General features: G+C 42.7%; 1 protein-coding gene across 3 annotated transcripts in view; it reads right to left on the bottom strand.

Annotated features, from left to right (window-relative positions):
- Positions 1-884: 884 nt before the first annotated feature.
- herc2 (HECT and RLD domain containing E3 ubiquitin protein ligase 2) overlaps positions 885-20,891 on the bottom strand; it is a 192,596-nt gene continuing 172,589 nt past the window's right edge. For 2 of the 3 annotated variants that reach the window (XM_055636505.1, XM_055636507.1), the window contains exons 84-93: positions 20,578-20,765; positions 19,320-19,517; positions 17,615-17,698; positions 15,575-15,716; positions 13,067-13,261; positions 11,332-11,444; positions 9,813-10,003; positions 5,534-5,639; positions 4,311-4,523; positions 885-1,984 (exon numbers count right to left, since the gene is read on the bottom strand). In XM_055636505.1, coding sequence (XP_055492480.1) covers positions 1,712-1,984; positions 4,311-4,523; positions 5,534-5,639; positions 9,813-10,003; positions 11,332-11,444; positions 13,067-13,261; positions 15,575-15,716; positions 17,615-17,698; positions 19,320-19,517; positions 20,578-20,765 — 1,703 coding nt within the window. In that variant the 3' untranslated portion in view covers positions 885-1,711. The remainder of the gene's footprint in view (positions 1,985-4,310; positions 4,524-5,533; positions 5,640-9,812; positions 10,004-11,331; positions 11,445-13,066; positions 13,262-15,574; positions 15,717-17,614; positions 17,699-19,319; positions 19,518-20,577; positions 20,766-20,891) is intronic. The other variant, XM_055636506.1, reaches the window with a different exon arrangement.

Genomic DNA, 20,891 nt, shown 5'->3' with positions numbered 1-20,891 from the left:
TCCATACCCCCTGATCCCTTTAGCCACAAGGGCCACATCTAACTCCCTCTTAAATATAGCCAATGAACTGGCCTCAACTACCTTCTGTGGCAGAGAATTCCAGAAATTCACCACTCTCTGTGTAAAAAAATGTTTTTCTCATCTCAGTCCTAAAAGATTTCCCCTTTCTCCTTAAACTGTGACCCCTTGTTCTGGACTTCCCCAACATCGGGAACAATCTTCCTGCATCTAGCCTGTCCAACCCCATAAGAATTTTGTAAGTTTCTATAAGATCCCTCCTCAATCTTCTAAATTCTAGCGAGTACTCAGATCCTCAGATATGGGCCCAAATTTGCTCATGCCCACAGATCTACACGTCTTAAGAATGGCGGTGAAAAGGGCAGAGCGAACAAAGGGACCCAAAACGTCACCCATTTCTACTCTCCAGAGATGCTACCTGTCCCGCTGAGTTACTCCAGGTGTTTGTGTCAGTCTTCATCTTTAGTTTAGTTTAGAGATACAGTTTGTAAACAGGCACTTCGGCCCATCGACTCTGCGCCAACCAGCGATCACCAAAATACTACTTCTATCCTACACATTAGGGGGAATTTACAGAGGCCAATTAACCTACAAACCTTCACGTCTTTGGATTGTGGGAGGAAACCGGAGCACCTGGAGAAAACGCACGTGGTCACGGAGAACGCCCAAACTCTGCACAGACAGCACCCACCCGAGAATCAAATCAAAAGTCAAACCCAAGTCTCTGGTACAGCTCTACCACTGCATCATTGTGCCACCAAGTTGCGTTTCAAGCCAATTTAATTTTGTACACCATCTCAATGATGTCCTTTCTGAAAGCATTAACAGTTAAAATGTATCAAGAAAGAATAAATTTAACTTCGGTCTTTTAGATCAATGTTTTATTCACAAGGAAATGAATTACTTTATTTTTTGTGTATACATGGCACAATATCAAATTATGTACATGTAAATAGAAGGGGCGTCTTTGCACCTCATAGTCAAGTTATTCGGCGCAGTCAGCAGATATTTAAAACTTCAGGAAAAGACCAGAAGTAGTAAGAGTTCAAACAATTTGTAATGCATTGTTATTCTTTTAAGAATATCGAACTTCAAATGATACAACATTCAAAATGTACACTGTCATATAAACAAACACTGCTAATAAGGTCAGCTTACTTCGTATTTATAATACTATTCAGTGGATGCACATTATCTTCATATACAGCAGGGAAAAATGATGCACTTAACACAATTATTTTGAACTCCCAAAAACACTTTGCACCCGACCAGAGTGAAAGGGATCAGGAGACTCATCTTGGGTACTAATTTATGTCACTATAATAACTCCTAACTAGAAGACAATTTAAAAAAAAATCAGTAAACAGTAAGAGCAAGTATTAAATCCATTCTGTGTCTATGGTTGTGCAGCATCTGGAAACAAAAGTAAAACCTCACCAAACCAAACTTATGCATTGAGTTTGTGAGGAATACAGTACCGTCTCCTAAATTACACATTTGCTCTAAAAGTATTAGTCAGCTACAATAAGCAATAAATAATTATTTGTGCGCTGTAGTTCTGAGATTATTCTACTATCTGAATTCACTTTTGTTCTTCGAAGAGGATCGAAATTCTTGCAACATTTTTGAAAGGTGTTGTCGTCGTCCCCCCTAAAGAAAAGTGGCTTCATCGCGTCAAGTGTCCCTTCCTCCTCTAATGGCCTGTTAAGTAGTCCTGTGTGGAATCAGATGCAAAAGAGTCTGCATCTTCATTATCAGAGTCGTCACTGCTGTCATCAGCTGCCGGCTCCCCAGTCAGTGCAATGCGAGCGTAATCGTCGGTGTCAATTGATTTGCAGAAATGAATAGCATATTTCAACTTTTCTTCCAACACCTGCTTACACGAATACCTGGGCAACTTCAGTAGGAAGAAACAAGTGTACGATTCTGGAAGAAAGTGATCTGGAGGATTGTACTTGTCCAACACCTGCGGCAAGATAGAAATATCAACCATTAATGATTGAATCAAACCAGGATCCAACACTAATATATTTTCCAATACTTATTGCAAACATATTTAAGATCAGAGGTTCCTCTTAGTTTAGTTTAGAGATACAGTGCTGAAACAGGCCCTTTGGCCCACCGAGTCCACACCCACCAGCAATCCCTGCACATGAACACTATCCTACACACATAAGGGACAATTTACACATACACCAAGTCAATTAACCTACATACCTGTGCGTCTTTGGAGTGTGGGAGGAAACCGAAGATCTCGGAGAAAACCCACGCAGTCACGGGGAGAACGTGCAAACTCCGTACTGACAGCACCCGTAGTCGGGATCGAGCCCGGGTCTCCGGCACTGCAAGCGCTGTAAGGCAGCAACTCTACCGCTGCGCCACCTTCTATTTCTTTTGATCTTCTCACCTGGGTGTCATTTCCTCAGAGAGGATCCATTCTGAGCCACAGCCCCATAAATATGGAAATTCTGCATCACTTCCCATATTTCAGGTGCCCCATCAGTAAAAGGCGTACTTTTAGAAAGGAGGTGTTGAGGAATATCTTTAGTCAGAGGGTAGTTAATCTGTGAAACTCATTGCCACAGAGGGCTGTGCAGGCCATGTCAGTGGATATTTATAAGGCAGAGATAGACAAATTCTTGATTGGAACAGGTGTCAAGGGTTATGGGGAGAAGGCAGGAAAATAGGATTAGGAGGCAGAGATGGGCCGAATGACCTAATTCTACTCCTATAACCTGTGAACTTGTGAAGGCGGTCATCAACAATGACATTTATTACAACAGCAAGTCAACAATCTTCCGAATAAATGGCAGGAAACATGTTCCCGATGTTGGGGGAGTCCAGAACCAGGGGCCACAGTTTAAGAATAAGGGGCGAGCCATTTAGAACGGAGACAAGGAAACACTTTTTCTCACAAAGTTGTTAGTCTGTGGAATTCCTCAAGAGGGCGGTGGAGGCCGGTTCTCTGGATACTTTCAAGAGAGAGCTAGAAAGGGCTCTTAAAGATAGCGGAGTCAGGGGATATCTGGAGAAGGCAGGAACGGGGTACTGATTGTGGATGATCAGCCATGATCACATTGAATGGCGGTGCTGGCTCGAAGGGCCGAATGGCCTACTCCTGCACCTATTGTCTATACGTTTCAGTGAAGACACAAGAAACTGCAGATGATGGTTTACAAAAATAGAAACAACGTTTCTTTGGAGTAACTCAGATGGCTAGGAAGCATCCCTGGAGAACATGGGATAGCTGATGTTTCAGGTCAGAACCCGAAACATCAGGAAGGGCCCCGACCCAAAACCTCGCCTATCCATGTTCTCCTGAGACGCTGCCTGAACAGCTGAGTTTTTCCACCATTTCTTTTAAGTGTTTTGACAAAGTTGGTTGAACGATAAAAATTAGCTAGAAAACAAGGAAGGACACTGTTACTCATCTTCAGCAATGTGCCCCGAGATTGCTTCTACCGGCACAAGTAGTATAATCTGTGAAACTCATTGCCACAGAGGGTTGTGCAAGCCATGTCAGTGGACATTTATAAGGCAGAGACAGGTTCCCCTTCCTTCCAAAAAAGGGATTCTGAGAGTCACAATTTTATAGTACAAGTGTGTCTTCGACAGGACTGCACATCCGTTGTGTAACATTTGCTGGATTTGTGCGCCCAGGACTCAGTTCAGTTTAAGTTATTGTCGTGTACTGAGGTACAGTGAAAAGCTTTTGTTGCGTGCTATCCAGTCAGCTGAAAGACAATACATCATGACAATCGAGCCATTTACAGTGCATAGATACATAAGGGAATAACGTTTAGTGCAAGGTAAAACTAGCAAAGTCCGATCGAGATTAGTCTAAGGGTCGCCAAAGAGGTAGAAAGTAGTTCATCAATGCTCTCTGGTAGCAGTAGGACGATAATAGCTGGAAAGAAACTGTCCCTGAATCTGGAGGTGTGCATTTTCACACTTCAATACCTCTAGTTCAGACATACGAATACCACCAAATGGGAAATCACCAATGCAAAATAAAGTTCAAATTTCATTATGCCCCTGTCCCACTTAGGAAACCTGAACGGAAAGCTCTGGAGACTTTGCGCCCCACCCAAGGTTTCCGTGCGGTTCCCGGAAGTTTTTGTTAGTCTCGCTGCCTGCAACCTCCGGCAACCACCTGCAACCTCCGGGAGCTGCACGGAAACCTTGGGTGGGGAGCAAAGCCTCCAGAGGTTTCCGTTCAGGTTTCCTAAGTGGGACAGGGGCATAAAAGCGTTCAACTACCCGAGTACTGCATTCCAACGTAAAAGCATTACCTGAATAACAAAATCGCGGCCTCTGAAGTCTGCAATTGTCCTCGGCAGTCTTGTCCTGCCCCAAACAAAACGCAGGAAGAGTGACCGTTCGGTATTGGAGAAGGATTCCATCACCTCCCAGAACCATTGAATTAACGGAGCACTTGGTTCTATTCCTTTGTACGTGGCTACTGATTTCAAAAGATGAAGTGGTATATCGGGACTCCCACACACCTGCAATTTTACAACAAAGAGGACTTTCAGTTCCATTCATGGTAGATATTTTTAATTTTCTTTTTAATCCCCTTCCTCCCAAAAAATTGAATTTTGATTGTCACAATTTGTTTTGTTCCCCGGATCTCCACCAGATCCTTTCAGTTAAAGAACGAGACTCCTGTTTCTTCTAATCTACAGTAATACTATTACATATATAATAATTGGCAAGAGGTCAACTTATCTGGCCATTAAAATGCTGGTGACCATTTCAAACTCAAAGACTGGGTATATGGAGTTAGAGGTTGTCAAAACGGAATCAAAGGCGAAACTTAAGAGACTTGTGTGCTTGTCAGTGAGTGCCATTGTGAATTGGGTGCATGCAGTGAGGCATCCTACAATGGGCATACTAGAAGTACACCCAATACTTGGCTGTGTCCATAATTGGACTGAATACTTGTGGATAACTACCGCCGATTCCCAAAATGGCTCCCTGGTGAATTCAAGTGGGACCAAAAGTCCCCCAGAAACGGAAACAAATATCCAGGATGAGAGGATGAAGGAAATAGGAAGGGACAAAAGATATGAGGAGGCAAGGAGAAAATGATCAGGGAGTAATTGAGCACGAGATATCAGCCATGGATTTTTACCAGTTTACTGTTCGACAATCCAATTATTTATCTTTGATTAAAATCTCCCCTCATGACTATTTGTCAGTCAAACAGCTACCACATTAAGTTTGTGGAAATACCAGTGTAGGGACATTAAGTACTAAAGAAATTTGAATAACATAATTCAAATGAATACTGACCACCTCATCCCAACCATTTAAAAACGATACACCCAGGCACGGTTTATAAATAAAGGGGAGAATTAGACTCAAGGGTAATCCTTTTAGTAACATACGACTTTTGTGCTGATTCACCATTTGACTTAAATAGGAATTTCAACAAGCCAAAATTTAAAGGAATGCTATTAGTAAAATTTAACCTAATCATGCGATCGAGAACTTTTGGAAAGAAAGTTTGTACCATTGTTTCCAGTTCATAGCCGGTGAAGAGAGAAAGGAGAGGCACAGGGACGACTCTCGCCATACCCTCGCGGACAGCAGCCACCTGCTCATCAAATTCATGCAGCCTGGAACATATAAAGCACAGCAAATAAGTTGCTGTTTTACTGTGGCTGAATTAACCAGAGTTGTTAATGTCCTCAACATAAAGTGATAGCAAAACCCAATGTCCCTGTGATCAGCCATGATCATTCTTCTTCGTCAGTTTCCTCTCGGTATCAAAGATGACTTGTAACCATGTGTAGGAAGGAACTGCAGATGCTGGTTCAAACCGATAGACACAAAATGCTGGAGTAACTCAGCGGGACAGGCAGCATCTCTGGTGAAAAGGAATGGGTGACATTTCGGGTTGAGATCCTTTTTTCAGGGTCTTGTAACATAACCACTCCCGTTTACAGAGCTCCAGATCTGGCCAATCTGCAGACTGTGTACTCTTCCACAGATGGGGCAGGTGATGGCAGATAGGGAGTGGCTGTTTGCCAATTTGTGAGATAGTTTGTTTCATCCACCATTTACACAAGACCTCGGTGTACTCCTGATGCACAGCTAGCTTGGAGGCCCTCAACACTACCTAAGCGTTCCTCCTCCACACCAAGTGACCATGGGCCAGAGATTCCCAGGAGTCGGGAGATGTTGCATATCTTCAAGGAAGCTTTTGAGTACAGCCTTGAATTCTTCTCCTCCTCCTCCAACAGTTTAGAAAATAATTCCAGTATCAGGCATGCCATACGTTGTAGTATTTGCACTAAAGCCAGGAACATACCCAGGACACGCGTCCTGTGGATCTGACATGTAAGAGGGCATTACTGTTGGTTTCCTTATCCTTCAACTAAATCTGGAGGATTTTGCCGAGACAGTATTTTTCCAGAGTAATGGGGGATGCGTCCAAGCATCTCTGCTGCCCAGCAGACCATGGGTTTTCATCTTACAATCCTCAATTGTCCAAGACTGAGCAGGCATACTAACGGCATTTCACTATCGATGTCTATCTTAGCTAAGAGGTGTCTCCCAAATCATCGGAAGTGGTCAACACTTTCTAGGGTCTCACCTTGTACCTTTATCAGAGAGCAGTGTGGCGCAGCAAAGGCAGACTGTGACAAGACCAGGGGTGGGGAACCTGTGGCCTTGAGGCCGCACGTGGCCTTCTAGGCCGTTAAGTGCGGCCTTTTGAATGAATCCAAATTTTGTAGAACAAATCCTTTTATTTTTATTAATATGCTTTTGTTTGTCTGTTATTATTTTTATTTTAATCTTAAAATGAACGTATTTAAAATACCAAAGAGTAAAAGAAGATTCAACAAAATAATCCTGTATCTAATTGAAGTTTCTTGGATGCGGCTTTATTAGATTACAGCTTCCAACATGAAAAGGTTCCCCATCCCTGGGCAAGACCTTGAACTTTGGATTATTGAGCATTACGCCCATCTCTTTATAACGCTTCAATGAAATCATCAACATAATCTTGGAGCTCGAAATGTACACAAATCCGAACTTCTGCTGCACAACCCTGAAGTATTGATAATCGTAGTTCTTGAATGTAGTCACCATACATTGAAAAGCTTCCTAAGAGTTTTGAAGATGAGCTTAATGATGACACGACATTTGTTGAAGACATGGTACAACATTACGGCATTGAAAAGACAGTGGAGACACAAGTAACACCAGATGCTAATTTACAAAAAAAAAAGACAAAGCACTGGAGTAACACAGTGGGTCAGGCAGCATCTCTGAAGAACAAAGAATAGGTAATGGTCAGATCGGGACCCTTCAGACTTTGTTGGTGGTCTTCAAAGAATGATTCTCCACAGTCCACCCCAATTCACTGAGCCAAAGTCAGATTCAGATTCAGATTCAGATTCAGATTCAATTTTAATTGTCATTGTCAGTGTACAGTACAGAGACAACGAAATGCAAAGTCTTTGGTGAGGCCAAAATATATATTTTTAGTGGTTGGTACTGCGCCTTTATTTTTCTTGGAGTCATTGCACGGTGAGAAACCACGTTTACTGTGCCACTGTGGATGGAAAAAATTCATTGAGCAGCTCTTTGGTCATTGTGAAAAAGCAGCTGAAGAGAATCCCAGCAATGACTTTCTCTGTGGCAGGCAATAGGAAGACTATTCTGTAGTTAGCAGAGTCAAAGTCTTGTTTCATGAAGAACGTTTTGATAACATGACTACAAGTCATGGTTACAAGTAATTATATTACTTTTCCCACCTGTGGGCTTTGAGGCTATGAATGTATCACTCAACCTCTTCAGTTTTAAACCTTCATTGGAGATACCCTCTGTTATTTTTGGGTTGGGCGGGATGTGGCCTTCTCAACCTCTTATTGGTCAGGTGCAGGGACAAAGCTACAGTATTATAGAACAAAGTGACACAAGTGACTGCAGACGCCGGAATCTGGAGTTAAAAAACAAACTATTGTGGGAACTCAATAGGTCAGCCTGTACGTGTGGAGCTCAACTGGATAGTTGACGTTTTAGGTTGAATCTGGACTGAAAGAGCGGAGGGGAGATAACCAGTATAAAGAGGTGGGGAGGCAAAGACAGACACATGATAGGTGAAAGGTTTGAAGAAGGGTCTCGATCCAAAACATCACCCATTCCTTCTCTCCAGAGATGCTGCCTGTCCCACTGAGTTACTCCAGCATTCTGTGTCTATCTTCGGTGTATCTGCCGATCCTTCCAACACACTCAAGAAGGAACTGCAGATGATGGAAAATCGAAGGTAGACAAAAATGCTGGAGAAACTCAGCGGGTGAGGCTCCATAGATGCTGCATTTCTGTCTACCTTCCTACCCACATGATAGGTGAATCCAGGTGAAATGGGGTGGACAGGTAGATGGGAGTCAGGTGAGGGAGAAAGGGATGGTGGAGGCAACAGAAGCTGGGACACGATTGGCAGAGGTAACCAAGGGCTGCAGTTGAATGGAAACCGAGGGGAAATGACGATGGAGTATGGGACCAAATTAGGGAAATTGGGTTGGCAGAAGGGAACAGTGGGGGATTGAGACCCGACATAAGCTGTGTGTGGGTGATGGGCAGATGAGTGGGTGGGGAATAAGCAGGGTCAGAGGGGGTGCAGGTTGCGGGAAAGTGGGATCTGGGTGGATGGAGGGAGCGAGGGGGAGGTTCCCTGAAATTAGAAAATTCAATGTTCATGCCATTGGGTTGTAGATGACCAAGGTGGAATATGAGGCTCTGCACCTCTACTCTGAGCTTTGGCAACACACTGGCAATGAAGGAGCCCATTGACAGAGAGGGTGTTGTGGCAATGGGGATTGGAATTGAAATGGCTAGCATTAGGGAGCTCCAAATAGCCAAGGCAGACAGACTGCAGGTGTTCGGAAAAGCAGTCACCTCATCTGCACTTGGTCTCACCAATGTAGAGGAGGGCACATGGAAGGCAGCTAATACAATAGGCAAGGTTAGAAGAGGTGCAAGTGAATCTCCGCATTCACCTGGAAGGGCAGTTTTGGGTCGCTGGATGGTGATCCAGGGCGAGTGTGTATGGACGTGTTAGATTTCCAACAATTGCAGGGGAAGATGGTTGGGAGTGAGCTGGGTAAGTAGAGAGGAGCGAACTAGGGATTCAGAGTGATCCCTGCACAAAGGGTCGGGGAAGAGAAGATGTGACAGTTTGCGGGATTGCATTGTAGCTGGAGGAAATCTCGAAGAATGAATTATTGGATGCAGAATCCAGTGGGGCGAATGGTGAGGACCACCAAGATTTGATCCCTGTTCTATCTAGTGGAGGAAGGATGGGAGCAGATGTGCGGGAAATGAGGAGATGAGAGTGAGGGCATCATTAATCAGTACAGGGGAGCAAGTTTGCGGTATATGTTGGTGGATATATCGTATGTCTCTTGAGATGGAAACACAGATCAAGAAAGGGAAAAGTGCTTTCATAAATGGTTCAAGCGAATTGGAGGGAGGAGTGGAATTTAGTGGAGAAGTTGATGAAATTGGAGAGCTCCACACAGATACAAAAGGTAGAACAAATGCAGTCGATATAGCGAAGAGTTAGAGGTTGGTGCCTGAGTTTGTTTGCAACAAAGTATGCTCCACATGACAAATAGGCAAAGAGGCCGGAGTAGCTGGGGATGCCCATGGCTGTGCGTTTGACTTGTAGTAATTGGAACGCATCCAAAGCGAGAAACATTCACAAACAACATTCATGACTGGGCAAGTTTAATTGTGAAAAATATCTAGAAATAAAGCTATTGAGTGCTTCACATTACCTGTAGTTTACGGCCAGTCTTACATACTCAGCCCTGTTCTCCAATATGATATGGGAATGCTTGGAGCTCAACTGAATATCTTGGCCACTTGCATTTGGCACTGTGAAGGGCAAAGACATGGCTTCAAACTCCTCAGTTGTAGCTTCATTGTCTCTGATGTACATGAGCCCAGGAATAAAATCTTTATCAACCTGCGAGCAAGAACATGGACTAATATTTACATTTGAAAACACCACAATATCAATGTCATAACAGTTTTCATTAGATGGAGCCTTTAACAACCAAAGGCTTTGCCAGAAGATAAAGAGAACAGTATTCCTGTGCTTGGGACCAAAAGGACATTTGCCAATGGCATACAAGTGGAATGTTCATGCCTAGAATGTTTAACTTGGGAGGATCAAGGGCCTCTGAGGTCTGGTGAATGAAAGGAGTTACAGAAGGGTAAAGATATGGCAAGGAAGACACAAAGACAAGAAATTTAAATCTGCAGCATGCACAGGGGAGATTGATATGGAGGATTTGATGCTTAACATAGTTACAGGAAGCAACTGTGAGGTGCTTAAAAAAATAGAAAAAAGGGAAGCTGTCATCGAAGATGTTTTAGGAGTACCAAGTTTTAAGTAAATCCAAGTTATTATATCTTGGTAGAATATAGGCAATAGGCGAGTTGAAGTTAGAAAGAAGATACGTGAAGATTACAGGGAGATTACAGGCCCATACTAAGGCATAGATGAGGCTCTCAGCTTGAGATGTACTGAGACTAGACCAAGTGACAGAATTAGCAGCCAGCACGGGTTAACAGAGGTCTGGTCCAACATGTTGCCAGAAAGGGATAGAAAATCCATTGAAGGGCTGCATTGGTAGAAGCAACTCCAATCTTTTCAGTCCTGAACTAGAGAATATTGCAGGTTCTAGGATTGGATGAGCAATCTAAACATTGATGCAGTTGATTATAGAGGAGGTACTGAGATAGAGCAAATGTCATTAACATACCTAAAATCCCCATCCTATGTATGTCATGGACTGTATGTAGATGATTAGGAAGGAGATAGAGAGAGATGTTTGAGGGACTCAGAGATAACCCTAGAGGTGGAATGGGATGCTATTATGGGCGATGGCTTGTTCTAAATGGAAACATCATTAAGCAGGACTAGAGAAGTATTTTTGCAGCTCATTATGTCAAAGACTGCAGAGAGATCTAGAATGATGGAGGATAGGGCACTCTGGACACAATCACAGTGGACATTATTTGCGCCATTCGGGCCACTTCCACATAGCAGGATGCAAACCTGAAGTCAAGACTCAAACATAGAACTACAAGAATAATTTTGGGAGTTGACTGGAGACTGTAGCAATTCCAAAGGACAGACCAACTAGTGGAACATTTTTTTAAATATAAAGATGAGGTATTATTTATAATATTCGTGACACAAGTTGTAACTCCATCTGAAGGCAAAATGTGCCCTAGTTATACATAAACACATTGGTTAAAGCTATAGAAAGAAAAGTCAGAAGTTACCTCACTCAGATCCGCAATTGTTAGATTCATTCCTGCCAACTGCTTCCAGACAGGCTCAGCTAAATTAAGACTCAAAGGACTGCCAGTACGTATAGCAATACCGAGAAGCACACCTAACATGACAGCACAAAAATGGAAGGTTTCAGAATAAATTCCTTAATAGCAGCGGATGATAGTCTTCAAACAAATCATAAATAGAAAAAGTAACAATTTTTCATTAGCTCTATTTAAACAATCCTGGGCTGCATGGGACAACCCTGCAGCATCTTGAGTCATGGTTCAATCCAGCTTTACAAAATTCAATGCTCTCCCAGATTAACTGCTAAATGGAAAAAGATTTTGCTAAATGGAAAAACACTAACCTGTGCCCCTACTTACTTCCTCTTCAGGTCTACCATTATGGTGGCAGGTGCTCCATATTTCGTTATGACATAGAAGGATGCCACTTTGGCTCATTTGACCCTATGCCGGCTCAGAGTAATCCCATTCTCTAGTTAGCTTTCCCAGTAAATTATTCTCCCCATTTTCCCCATCAACGTTCCCCTTCCCATCCCAATAGAGATCTACACCATCTTTACACACACACACACATCCATTCTTGATGGAAAATTTACCCATGTCCCATGCTATTTACCCATGTCCCTTCAAACGCAGTTGTACAGGGTCTTGTGCACAAGTATTTACCCATGTGCCCCATCAACTATTTATAGCTTCAAGTGGGTGATGATAGAACATACAAAAAAAGGCATGCAGTTCCCTATTAGTCCTCCGAATGGAAAGGGGAAATCCTAAACCCTGAAGAATCCTTTCGGATGAGGCCAGTTCCTATATTAAGAGGGAGTTAGATGTCCTCAGGGGGTATGGCGAGAAGGCAGGTACGGGCTGAGTTGATGAGCCGATCATATTGAATGGCGGTGCAGGCTCGAATGCTCTCCCCCTTCTATTTCTTGGATTATCACTATTTCCCTTTCCTGCCGTCTCAAACAATGTCTCAAACAATGAAAAAAAAAACAATGGCTACTCTCAAGTCCTCTGGGACCTTGCCAGGGGATGGAGAGGTGACAAGGACACAGCAATCTCCTCTTGCCTCAATCAATAACCTGGGATCACATCAGGCCAAGGAGACTCATCCACCTGAATGCTCTGCAAGGAACCCCCCACCCATCTCATAAGGTCATAAGTAATAAGTGATAGGATTAGAATTAGGCCATTGGGCTCATTAAGTCTACTCCGCCATGGCTGATCTACCTCTCCCTCCAAACCCCATTCTCCTGCCTTCTCCCCATCTCTGACACCCGTACTAATCAAGAAACTATCCATCTCTGCCTTAAAAAATATCCAGACTTGGCCTCCTTCTTGATTTTAAAATGCCCCCGCATAATAGTATACCCTCACACTGATCTTACTATCCTCCATGTAATTTTGCTTAGTATTATGAAGTAACTTGCACTAGTTTTTCTGCCACATACGCAGAGGTCTGATATTAGGTGCTACGCTATTTCTATTTTCCACAGTTGAAATTAACTCAGAACAATTTTAAAGAATTAAACCACCACCTTTTGTTGGTTAATGCCACCATGGATGATGCATTTACCTGCGAGGCTATAAAGGAATCTTATATATAATTTTTTACAAATACGAATTTTATGCTTCGCTCTTAAATTAGGATGTTCTTGCTTCAATTAACAAAAGTAAAACTATTGCCAACATAAATACATTTTAGCAATCAGCATACCAAGAAATCTGAACATGTTCATGTGGAGCAGTGATTTGGCCGCTGGGTTCAACAGAAAGCAGTCCCTGTTGGCTCCAGATTCATCTCTTCCATTGGGAGTAACAATCAACAATGGTGTCAAACCATTCTGGAGCTCTTCACACATCTCTGCAATTGACTCGCTGTAACCTCCACCACAATCATCCACAGACTCACCTAGTGCAAGAGACAACAGATTTCAGTCTGATGAACTGATCTTTAACAACAAACATGAAAAAAAACCTTAGTGGGACACCTGAACGCAAAAGAACATAATCAAATATTTTCAAGATGTGAAAAGGCTTATAATTCAACAGAGAAGAACATCTAGGATATCAGTTCAGGATATTTGTGCAAAACGTGGCCATCTGTGTCAATGCCATTCCCCTACCACGAATGACCACAAGAGGCTACGGTCTTGGTCTGTGTTGGTGCATAAAATGCCAGCAATGTCAACGAGAAAGTAAAAACTGACATTTCCAGGTTATCCCTCGGAAAAGCAACAAGTTAGGAAAGCAACAATTTGCATTTGAGTTAAACTAGGAAAAAAATAAACATCAGCTCTACTTAAATCTATATACTTCCTCATCTGCAAAAAAACATTAAACATTTGAGGAGGGGGGGGGAAGCAGAAGAGCTGGAAACCAAATAGGAATTTTATCAGAATGATCAATCTGTTCAATGAAAACTATATGCAACTGCATAATTAATGTAAATTGACTTAGATAACAAAGATTCTTAAAACAGGCACAGAGAACATTTCAGATGATGGCGCTTGATAAGCACGGGCAGTAATATATGGAGTATATTCCTCTGCCAAATATAAATGATAACTAAAATTAGTTCCCTCAGGAAACTACCTGGGATCGCTAACTTCCTTGTTACAGGATAATAGATTGGGCATCACCATCCTAACTGTGCAGTTCTGACACCAATTTTGGCAAAAAGCTCGACCATTCAGAATTCTTTACAATTAACTGCTGTTACAGGTTATACTACTCTATATTGTTTTGAGTCGCAAGCCAAAGATTCCAAGCTGAGTCCTACTCTGTGCCGAGTTTGTTGCAGCATGCTGAAAAGAAAGTTACAGTGCTACATGTATACTCAAATAGATCATAGAATAAAGGAGACAGAGGAACAAATCAATGAGCCTGGCATTCAACCCAATTAAAGTCCAGTGACATGATGATAAATGTATGTGTAAAGATTAGGCACGGTCAAAATTGGCTTTGAATGATTTTTATCTCCCACAGAAATACATTGAATGATTATTCTCAGAGATTCGGTACAAGATTAAGTCCCCAAGGTCTATAAAATGTGTCTGAACTTTTAAAGATGGGAGAAAAAGACTCATCAAAAATCGTATCACTGATACCAAATGCCGACATAATTCCAAGATATGTCGATATTTAAAATGAATAAAATCTGATGATATTCGCTGGATCGAAGGGCCGAATGGCCTCCTCCTGCACCTATTTTCTATATTAAAATATCAGAAATTAAAGCCAGCTGAATCTAGGAAATACAGTGGCTTGCAAAGGTTTTCATACCCTTTGAACTTTTCCACATTTTATCACGTTACAACCACACACGTAAATGTATTTTATTGGGATTTTATGTGATAGACCAACAAAAAGTGGTGCCTAATTGTGAAGTGGAAGGAAAATGATACATGGTTTTCACATTTTTTTACAAATAAAAAACTGAAGTGTGGCGTGCAAAATTTGAAAACCATGTATCATTTTCCTTCCACTTCCCAATTACGCGCCACTTTCTGTTGGTCTATCACATAAAATCCCAATAAAATACATTTACATTTGTGGTTGTACCGTGACAAAATGTGGAAAAGTTCAAGGGATATGAATACTTTTGCTAGCCACTGTAAATCAACACTTATAACCTAATGCCACAGTATCTGAAGTAACAAGAAAAAAACATTGATTACAAATGCTTGCTTGGGATCTCATTAGGTTGCAAGTTATCTTCTGATTAATCAACACGAGAAGACTATAAAAAACATTCAAACATAAATTCAAAGTAAATAATGGAGGAACAAGACACTGACGTAGAAACATTTAAAAAATAGGTGCAGGAGGAGACCATTCAGTCCTTCGAGCCAGCACCGTCGTTCAATATGATCATGGCTGATCATCTAAAATCAGTACCCCGTTCCAGCTTCTTCCCCATTTCCCTTTAGCCCCAAGAGCTAAATTTCTTGAAAAGAGCTACATTTCTTGAGTTCTTTCTTGAAAACATCCAATAAATTGGCCTCCACTGCCATCTGTGGCAGAAAATTCAACAGATTCACAACTCTCTGGGTGAAGACGTTTTTCCTCATCTCAGTCCTAAATGTCTTGCCCCTTATTCTTAAACTGTAATCCCTGGTTCTGGACTCCCCCAACATCGGGAACATTTTACCTGCATCTTGAAACCCCCCGCAACACCCTTGAAAGAAAAACATTTAAAGTTTAGCTGTAAGATTGAATATACCGACAAACTTGACTTTCCAGACACGGTGTGGGAGCAACAGGCTGTCGGGACTGAGGGAGCTCATCTTTGCGCACATTTGCCCAAAAACAGATTTTGTGCCATCAGGACCTGCCAAACCTCCTTTACTTCTGGACCGCTTGACCTAAAGAGAAAGATAAAATTCACGTATTGGAGGAAGCAGCTGAAGTGTGGATTGACGTTGATTTAAAAGAAAAGACAATTTAAGTCAACTGTCTAGATCCACTTTCATCTCCTCACGTACCTGCAGGACTTACTGATTTCATCCTAGCAAGAAATGTCTACTTCACATCCATCACCTCCACTCTTACTAAACTCCATCAGCTCAATGTCTTATTTTACATGAATGATCCCAGGAATGAGTGGGTTAACATAGGATGAGCGTTCGACAGCACTGGGCCTGTACTCGCTGAAGTTTGGAAGAATGGGGGGGGGGGGGGGGGACCTCATTGAAACATACAGAATAGTGACAAGCTTGGATAGAGTGGATGTGGAGAGGATGTTTCCACTCGTGCGAGAGTCAAGGGCATTGCCTCAGAATTAAAGGACGTTCGTTTAGGAAGGAGATGAGGAGGAATTTCTTTAGGCAGAGGATGGTGAGTTTGTGGAATTCTTTGCCACAGAAGGCTGTGAAGGCCATCAATGGATATTTTTAAGGCAGAGATAGATTCTTGACTAGTACGGGTGTCAGGGTTTATGGAGAGAAGGCAGGAAAATGGGGTTAGGAGGCTGAGATAGATCAGTCATGATTGGATGGCAGAGTAGACATGATGGGCCAAATGGCCTAATTCTTCTCCTATCACTTATGACCTTATTGAATCAAAGTCAAAATTCCTCTACAATCTCATTGTATCCAATTTCTCAGTATTGTATTCCCAGTATTGTAGTCCCAGCCCATGAAATTAACCTTTTGTCACAACCCAGCCTTTTAAAACAGTTCCAAAATAATCTGATGTTATTAATATTAAAATATTGGCAGTAATCTCTTACCCTACCCTTAGTTTAGCTTCCTCAACTTCTTTATTCCTCACTCAGTGTTCACATTGTCATCCAAACCTTTAACACTATCATTGTCAAGAAAATGACATTAACAGCACTCTCAAAGATAATTATTTTATATACAAGGCTCCATTTACCCAAGTTCTATGTGAAGTTTGGTCTTGCCACATAAATATACTGTGGTCGTATAAAGGTTTATACAATAATGTGGAGCAGAGATGGGATCGATAATCAGAATCTTTTTTGCCGCGATGGTTGGGGAGTGTGGAACTCGAGAACACAGGTTTAAGGCGAGGGCAGAGAATTTTCAAGATCTGTGGGGTAAATTTTCCACAGAGGTGAATATCTTCTTCGTGAATTGTCACCTTGTCGTGGTGGAGAAGCTTGTGTGGACCTTTGATTCCGAGAGGGATGCCGCCTGGAGCTATGCTCCTGGTAAGGCAACACAAGGCAGTAAGGTCGTGGGGGAGGTCTCTGACAAAGAGCAATCCAACCAAGACCTCAACGGTGGAACAGGCGGAGGACGATGGCTGACCTTAGTGGAGCGTCACAATGGCTGGGAAGGCGGATGAAGGCTGCAGCAGAAAAGGGGCTCTGGTCGTCTTAGACTCCATGCCACTGGATCCTGGACACCTTAAACAAAGTCATGCACAGGCGTCCTCCATACAGGGAATGGCACCCTGGAGACACCCATGGTCAGCCATGACCCAAGATGATAAGGATATCTGGAACAGACTGCCAAAAGAAATGGTGGAGACAAGCTACTACTGCAATGTTTAAAAGGTGTTTGGACAAGAAAAATGAGCAGGGATACAGGGACGTGAGTTTCACACAGGTAGACTCCACAGTTGGCATGGACAGGATGAATCAAAAGAGCCCATTTCTGTGCTGTATGGATTTATGTTTCTATGAAATGTAATACCCCACACCACCTCTTGGAGTGAATGTCAGGAATAGCTGCCAGAAAAGTCAAATCTCTAGTTTTAATGTTTCACTGTTTTTTTGTGCTGCTCACAATTTTACCTGGATTCTGTTAAGTTCCACGACAGGCCCGTGCTGCCGATCCCGTACCATTGTTGCCTGAACCACCTTGCGGAAAGCAGCTTCCTGCAATAAAGTGGGGGAGTGGTTAGAAAACTGCTGGAAAATCCATGATAACAACAGAAAACACTCGCTGAAAAGAGAAACAGAGGTCATGCTGCAGGTTGAAAAACCTGTCAGCTTGAGAAAAGAGATTAAAAATTAGCATTTTAAGTTGCAGGGAATGTAGTGGGAGGGATGGACAGTCAATGGAAACATCTGTGAGTGGGATTTGGTGGGAGATGCAGTGGCACAGCGGTAGAGTTGCTGCACTTGCAGTGCCAGAGATGCAGGTTCCATCCCGACCACGGTTGCTGTCTGCATTGAGTTTGTACGTTCTGCCCGTGACCACGTTGGTTTTCTATGGGTGCTCCAGTTTCTCCCACACTCCAAAGACGTACAGGTTTGTAGGCTAATTGGCTTCCGTAAATTGTTCCTAGTGTGTAGGATAGTGTTTGTGAACAGGATGATTACTAGTTAATGGGGAGTCGGTGGGCCGAAGGACCAGTGACCTATCAGTCACTCACAGTACTTTACCAGCCATTTAAAACAAGCATCAGTATAACAGCCAGAGAAACACTGGAGGTGATATTAAAAATGAATAGCACTTAGGGAAAATGGTCTGTTCCCATTCTGCAAGCAAAGAAAGCAAGCTATCGGAAATTGGAAAATTCCAACCCACCTCCAACCTCACTGCTACTTAAAATTAACTTATTTTCTCGCTTCCAATTCTGATGAAAAGTCTTCCACCTCAAACATCAACTCTCTTTTCACAGATTCTGCCTGATTCATTGTTTTCAGCATTTTCTTTTTTTTTTTTAATTATTTTGAAAAAGCACGGTGCCTCACTGTTAATATTGACCAATTTGAAGACACTATAAACTGGAAGATTCCTACATTTGTAAGATTTGCTTAACTTTTGTCTGTGGAAAATTACAGGCTGTGGGTGGCGCTGGCCAGTCTGAGCCCTGGATTGATATGCAGGATGGGGAAAGATCCAGATGTCCTCTCTATTGATAATATGTATGAGGACCCTGCTAAGAAACTTCAAGGTGTTATAAATGCATTGCTTTGATTGGATTGCTGCAGAGGGATTGTAAATAGTGTCAATAATGTTGCAGGATAGTTATCCTGGTGTTTGATAATTGGCTGAAGTGTGAAACCATGTTTGAATTTTTTTTACATTACCCGGGAGAATGTTACCTTATTTGATTAAATATCATCCTCCCAGAAGCTTCTGTAGAAACATTGTTTGGGACTGGGTTGGGTAATTGTAATTGGGTTGGGGAACTGTCAATAATACTTTAATGTAATCGATATGTGTAATTGGCTTGTAAGGGGAACCACCCCTATGTAGTTCGGCCCCTCAGTGTTCGTGGGCCTATAAAAGGTAGCCCCATTTGGATCGGTGTCGATCTTCTGGAAGGGCGCTTGGGACTGTGTGATCTTTTGGTAGTGTCTACTTGCAACAGGCTGAAGGGCTTAGCCAGGCAGAGATAAGGATCAAACCCGTAGTGGTTTAGGTATCGTATAGGGGGATTTGTTGTTCGTTCAAAAATAAAGTTTAGTTGCTCCAGTGCTTGACTCGGTGTTTTTACTGAACTAGACTGAGGAGGGGAGGAGAACTTTAGGAGCATATTTACATCACCTTGCCCTGTGATATCAATATCCCACGCAATGTGTCGAGTCCAACTGATGGGCCTTGCCCCGTTTCATCGAGTCGGCCTTCCAAATCAAACATCGGAATACAGGGACAGAAGAGCTCGGAGATATGGTGCAGCAGTAACAGTCTATTCCGCAATGAGATTATTGGAATTTCCTGGAGGTAGTTGTATTCCATTGGAATCTTAAATATACAAGAAATATTATTAGATTCACATTCTTTACCTTAAAAAGATGACAGTTTGCAACTTCAATAATCGAGAGGTACTATGAATCCAAAACGCAACGTCCGACCATGATTTTGTTGGCAAACCTTGCTTTCACTGAGACATAATATGTGGGAGTTACAATAAAACGTCTACTGCCCTCTCTCTAACCATTAGAATTTCCTAATGGTTCATCTGGTTCACCTTCTGAAATCTTGATGGTTCTGGTGAAGTAATGGAATGGGGCAAATGGACAGATGCAACTACCCCCAATTGATGCTTCTGAAATGACACCACTGACCATCATGAACAGATGATTCTGCAGCGCACTGTCCACCCCAGGTTCCCCGTGTATGCGCCAGGATCACAGTTCTCCCCTTGCCCTCCCATTTGCTGGGGCCTCCCACATTAATTCATTGGGGCTCCAGTGCTCACAATCCCCATTCACTCACTTGGCCTCCAGCTCCTGTGTTCCCTGTCCATTCACTGGAGCTGCAATTCCACTGCTCCCCATCCACTCACCAGTACACCAGCGGTTCCCACATTCTGTAACTACTCATTGGGACTCCAGTTTCCACATGCTCCCCGCCCATTCATTTGGGCTCCAGTTCCATGCTCCCCACCCACTCATCAGCACCCCCGGTTGCCACTTTCTCCCAGCTAGTTCAAGTTCAAATGTATTGTCACTCATTGGGGCTCCAGTTCCCATCCTGTCGTTGAGACTCCAATTCTCATGCGCCCTGTCCAAGCAAGAATTTCATTGTCCTATCTGGGTTTACATGACAATAAAACTCTCTTGACTTGACTCTTGACTCACTAGGGCCCCTTTCCCATGTTCCCAAACCCTGGGTAAACACATCCATCCCAATCCTTTCTTTGTCTGGATAGTCCTAACGGAGCTTGCAAACTCATGTATTGAGGAATGTCAGCCATTGAGCCTGTCAGTTCATGGAAAAGCTTAAGGAACTTGGGCATGCTCTGTAATTGCCCCGACTTAACAAGGAAGCTTTGAATGAACCAGTAATACAGTTAACTAACCTGCGATGGAAGCTTGCCTGCATTGGCAGGCTTGCTTGTAGACCATGCCAGGGTGTGGGCTGAGCCACATGCAACACGATTTATCTTTTTGCCCTGTAGTGCAGCAACCAAGCGGGGCCGCTGGATGGCATTGGTTGTCCCATCTCCAAGCTGCCCTTCATCATTATCTCCCCACGTGTAAACTTCTCCTTGTTTGGAAAGGAAAAAGAAAACTTAATTCATGACAGTGATGGATCTGAGCTTATACCAGTATGGACATGATGGGCTCAATGCACTTTAAAAAGAAAATAAATATATATGTATAATTTCATTGC

The sequence above is a fragment of the Leucoraja erinacea genome, chromosome 6, assembly GCF_028641065.1.
Source record: "Leucoraja erinacea ecotype New England chromosome 6, Leri_hhj_1, whole genome shotgun sequence".
NCBI lineage: Eukaryota > Metazoa > Chordata > Chondrichthyes > Rajiformes > Rajidae > Leucoraja > Leucoraja erinaceus.
Note: the sequence above shows the minus strand (reverse complement) of the source record. Positions and strands in the feature narration are given on the sequence as shown.